Raw genomic sequence first — 5,036 nt, 5'->3', positions numbered from 1 at the left:
TTTTCTCTAATTCCAAATAGATTGGAAGGTATTAGTCTCCCAAAGAGACCATTTATCAAGCTTTGCCTTAGAAATGGCTATCAAGATTGACTATCTTGTCTATATAAACTAGATGGTCTAATGCGTAAGCATAATTATGACTTAGTTATAGCGACTATAGATGATCTTGCTGGTTAAAACATGGTAATTGATTATGTTAAAAATAAAGATTATTGTATGACTTCAAAGAATAAGAGAAGTTAAGCACTGTTTGAATTAAAAGCTTATTTTTATACTTGAAGTTGATTTTGATTCATTTCAGAGCCCTCTGAGAACCTTGTGGTAGAACCCAGAGAGAACGAGAATGAGATGGAGGTGATCCCCGAATGACCACGATGTACAGGGGAGATTGTGTGGAATAGGGCAATGTCCTAGATCTATTGGTCGTATGTCTAATCATGTTGTCGCGCATGGTGATGATGGCAATATCTTCAAGATGGACATATATATGGAGATTCATTGAGATGCTATGCTTTAATTGATAGACATTCATATTATATCAATGTTTACTTGAGATCCTATGATTCTTTGCTTTTGAGATACGAATATTTGTATATGGCATGCATGCTTGTTTTGCTATTTGAGAGGGTTGATTTGATAGTATTGCTATGTAGAAATAGCATGATTAAGTGAGTTTTAATATTTTCTTAGATTAAGTTGTACCATTAAGATATGGTTAGATTTAGGACTGTTACATCATCTTATTGTCTTGGTTAAAGATATATACAAATGTGTGTATCGTGCTAAGCTTTTTTATTGTGGCTTTTCTCTCTCTCATCTTTTGTAAGGCCAAACATAGTCTTGTCAATCTTTAAAATTTGGTTATTTTTCAATTTGCCTTAGAACACGCTACCCATGTTAAATCTAGTTAGTATTATTTTTTTGGCTCTTAAATAGAGTGAATTTACTTAACCGTTTCCTTTCTCTTCCCTTTTTTTGTTCTCTAAACAAGGTAGGCATGTTGGATGATTACTCTTCTTTTTAGGGTGAGGGGGAACATATGGAATGCTAAAAGTCATAAGAGGCTACGAGGCTAGCACAAGTGAAAAGGTAGATTAGAATGATTTTGGTGTCCATATCAATTATAGGAGGTGCTCCAAGTAGTTGTACATTCTTGGTCATTGATGTAAAACATGAATAGGCTTTGCAAAGGGCCTTACATGAAGCACAACATTTGAGTCTTCTTGTCACTTGATGCAAAAATAATATGGCCGCTTCGGTTGTATATCGATGCGCTTCTTTAAGAGCAAGATTTGCCTTTGAATAAGCACGATAAAACTCGACGATTTGAGCTCGAGGTTGAGCAGTATAGATAGGAAGACCTTAATTACAAATAACTTATCAAAATTTGAACCAAGTCTTGAGAAAGCTCTTCTTGGAATACGCTTGTGCCATGCCAGCTGAATCTGGTAGCCGGATGGCATTGTAGATCCATGCTCCGATAATAGATCCCAAGATGGGCCCACCCACATACACATGCAAGGACTTGTAGTTCATGGCCACCACAGCTGGTCCAATTGACCTTGCAGGGTTCATGGAAGCCCCACTCAAAGGCCTACATCGTCACATCAAATGCTGGATTATAACAGTTGTTTCCTCACATAAAACAATTGAAATAGTTCATGGATTATGTGCTTAACCCATTAATAAAGGCTTATCTGACATATAAATCAATGATTAGCACCTTTGGATACATGCCTAGTCATAATTTGCTAAAGAAAAATGGACTTGCAGGAATTGGGTTACCCTGCGTAGACTCCGTTTAAGGCAATTGTGGCACCGATTGCAATTCCTGCCATCTCTCCAACCTGACATTTATAACAATACTTTTTAAACCCAAAGTTTTCATTTCACATAAGCAATAATAGTAAAGAAAAAGTTAGGGAATGCTAATCAATGTGTAAGGTATACGAATAATTTGTGTTAAGATGCGTGCAGGCATGAATAATTTGTGTTAAGATGTGTAAGGAATACGAATACTTTGTGTTAAGATGTGTAAGGTATACGAATAATTTGTGTTCAGATGCGTGTAGGCTGGAAGAATTAAGAGGTTTACCGCACGAGAATCGCTTGCAACTCCGGAGATGACAAACATGAGGACGAAGGTGATGACGGCTTCCACCACAAAGGACTGCAGGTCACCGTCCGTCGGCTGGTTGACGGCCATTCCTACAAGTTTTGCATCGTGCAGAATAAGCCTCAGAACTAAGGATGCTAACAGGGAACCTCCCACTTGACCAATTAGGTAGCCAGGGACCTGCACATAAACAACCCCCCTCATCGATCAGTCAATCAATTCTCGAATATTGCATGCTGCCCACGCATGAACCCATTCGTTTCTTGATATATATAAGCTTTTGAAAAGGGAAACAAACAACCGCTCAACCCATTACCTTTATTGTAAGTGCCATGATTTGCACAACGAAGAAGCATCAATTAATCATTCAATTATCTTATTTTTTTGCATCTTGGACTCATAATTTGTTAAGGGAAACGCTCAAGTACCACCAAATCTACACCCATTGGACACCTACTGCACAATATACAGTTTATTTGTGAAGCTTAACTAATCTTTTCACTTAAGTAGATCCTTCTTGTAGTAATAACTAGAGTACACACCAGAAGGTGGTACACTAATGGCCACCATCAGCCCGGATGACTCCGGGGAGCCTGCGGGGATTTGACCTAATTAGGACCTTCCCCTTTCCCCCACCACCAGCCTCTAGACTACACACCCATTGGCAAGACAAACAACTTTCTTCAAAACCATGTGATATATGATTGTTTTGATGAAGTCATGCGTCATTTACTTGCCTCCAGCAAAGGAAACCTGCCCACCGATGCAAAAGCTATGGTGACTGCAGGATTGAGATGCGCTCCTGAGACATGGCCAACTGCATAGATCATGACCATTACAGCTACCCCGAAGCTTGTCGCGATTGCCACGTGGGCGATGTTGCCTCCATGGGTCTGGTCCACAAGTATAGATCCGCACCCAGCAAAGACCAAGAAAAAGGTGGCAACAAACTCAGCCAGCACCTGCAAAATGTCTCTCGATTATTGCCAGCATTGTGTAATCTACCTCATAAAATACATAATTATCATGCTAAGTTGTTTACATCATGACTGCAGTGATTGTATCATGTCATTAATTCAATGGACTAGCTAATCATGCCAAAATACACTGTGTAAGCTCCGCAATCGGTGGCTAATATCAGTGGATAAACTAATGTCTGATTTCCTAATACCTTTTGAACCACAGAAGGTTTTGCTAAAATGGCTTCGGTCATGGACATTGTGTCTCCACCAGCTTCCATGGACTTTATGCCTGCAGAATCTGTGGAGTAGTTGAGCTTTTGTCCAATGTCATAACCGGGACTTAGTGCCTGCTTCTGCATAACAGTGTTGCTGTTAACCGGAGACATAGCTATGGCTGCTGCTCGCATGTCGAAAGAGTCCTGAGAGGGCCTGGTGTGTGTCTCGGCCATGGTAAACCTCCCAATGCGTGTAGCCATACTTAATCAGGAATTTAATTAAGGCAAGTACCTCAGTACTACTGGTTTAGAGGGTAGCAGGCGACTGCATTATCGCCAAGTAAGCGGCAAAGCACCTACCAAAAATAAAAAGATCAATGAGTAATTTTCACTCAAATTACAGCCGTCATTGTAATACTACTACATAATTGCACTTTCGATCAACTCGAATTATTGGGGATATTAGTTTTGATCACCATAAAGGTAATGTGGGTTTGATTTACGATTTATTTTGAGTCCGAACCCAACTTATACACTGCAGCTCTAAATAGAGTTAGTCACATTAATGATTATAATCACGCTTAATTGTGCCAAGCATCAGAGATAATTTTACTGCTAATAGACTATGGCTCAATTATACATTTCAACTACATGATATAATTACTGTTAAACCAACCCCAATCCGGCTATTAAGAACCCCATTTTAGCTACGTGATATTATTTACGTCTGCATAATTATACGTTACATTCCAAAGCAAGCCTTTAATCGCGATAGGTTAATGACCGTTATTAACAGCTCGGTAGTGATTTTAATTAAAAAGGACCTGAGTTTCCTGTACAAGCCAGCCACTGATAAGACTGTGAAGGTGGTGGAGCGAGGATGGGCGAGTATATTGAACTAGAATAAGAACAGTAGGGGCTTTTAAAGAATCCATGCCTGGTTTGTTTATTGCCATGCGCCAAAACTTCAAAGGAGTGTATTTGCCGCCCTCTCGCTAGGCGATATCCCAAGGGCCAATGCCGACTGCTGCATTGCTTCTTTATATTTAATTTTCATTTTTTAGGGGAATCTTTTAGCAATATTTTTCAAATTTTTTTTTTGTGGAAATTGCAGTCAATCACTGCAGCTACCAAGAATACAAGCTCGACGTCGCGGGGGACACGTATTTTTCCTTTTTAATAACCTGCATTGCATTTCAACATGCCACCATTATCCATGCAGGATGCACATACATGCCATGACATTATTTCTTTGTGGAAGGATAGAGTATTTCTATTGGCTCACAAAGCACCCCGTGGGGCAACTCCATGGTATCGAACCCTAGTCCTCTCAGTGGTACTGACAGCTCTAACAACTAGCCTATTCGTCCCTGGGCTCCATGACATTATTTCTCATTTATATATATATAAATATATCGTGGAGACTTTCAAAAGTTTCATCAGTTTACATTTTATATCATTCATCTTACATACATTTGTGTGTGTAAGCTTTTTAAAGGATTGAATCCTACATTACATCTTGGACGTGACATTACATTTGTGTAATCTTTTTAAAGGATTGAATCCTACATTACATCTTGGACGTGACATGCTTTTACATTAATGATGCCTGTTTTTCCTAATCCTAATTAGCAGTCACACTACTTCAATTTTAATTTCCTTCGTGTTTCTAAAATGTTGATTGTATTTTCTATTAAAGTCATTTCTGTGGTTAACAGTGATGATGATGGAGAGCCTCTAGTG

The 5,036-nt window shown here is 39.1% G+C and overlaps 1 protein-coding gene across 3 annotated transcripts; it reads right to left on the bottom strand.

Annotated features, from left to right (window-relative positions):
- Positions 1–1,092: 1,092 nt before the first annotated feature.
- LOC147621158 (aquaporin NIP1-1-like) lies at positions 1,093–4,260 on the bottom strand. Of its 3 annotated transcripts, none has more exons than XM_086824500.1 (6): positions 4,118–4,260; positions 3,288–3,649; positions 2,854–3,078; positions 2,096–2,296; positions 1,786–1,847; positions 1,093–1,594 (listed from the first exon to the last, which is right to left on the bottom strand). In XM_086824500.1, exons 2-6 carry the CDS (start codon positions 3,552–3,554, stop codon positions 1,381–1,383), a joined length of 969 nt encoding a protein of 322 aa, XP_086680626.1. In that variant the 5' UTR covers positions 3,555–3,649; positions 4,118–4,260; the 3' UTR covers positions 1,093–1,380. The 3 variants fall into 3 exon arrangements, with proteins under 3 accessions (XP_086680626.1, XP_086680627.1, XP_086680628.1); XM_086824501.1 differs by having other exon boundaries at positions 4,078–4,161; XM_086824502.1 differs by lacking the exon at positions 4,118–4,260 and adding an exon at positions 3,770–4,029.
- Positions 4,261–5,036: the final 776 nt, after the last annotated feature.

Source organism: Cibotium barometz, chromosome 30 (assembly GCF_041138505.1).
Source record: "Cibotium barometz isolate CiBa-2024 chromosome 30, ASM4113850v1, whole genome shotgun sequence".
NCBI lineage: Eukaryota > Viridiplantae > Streptophyta > Polypodiopsida > Cyatheales > Cibotiaceae > Cibotium > Cibotium barometz.
This window is presented reverse-complemented; position numbering and strand designations above follow the sequence as displayed.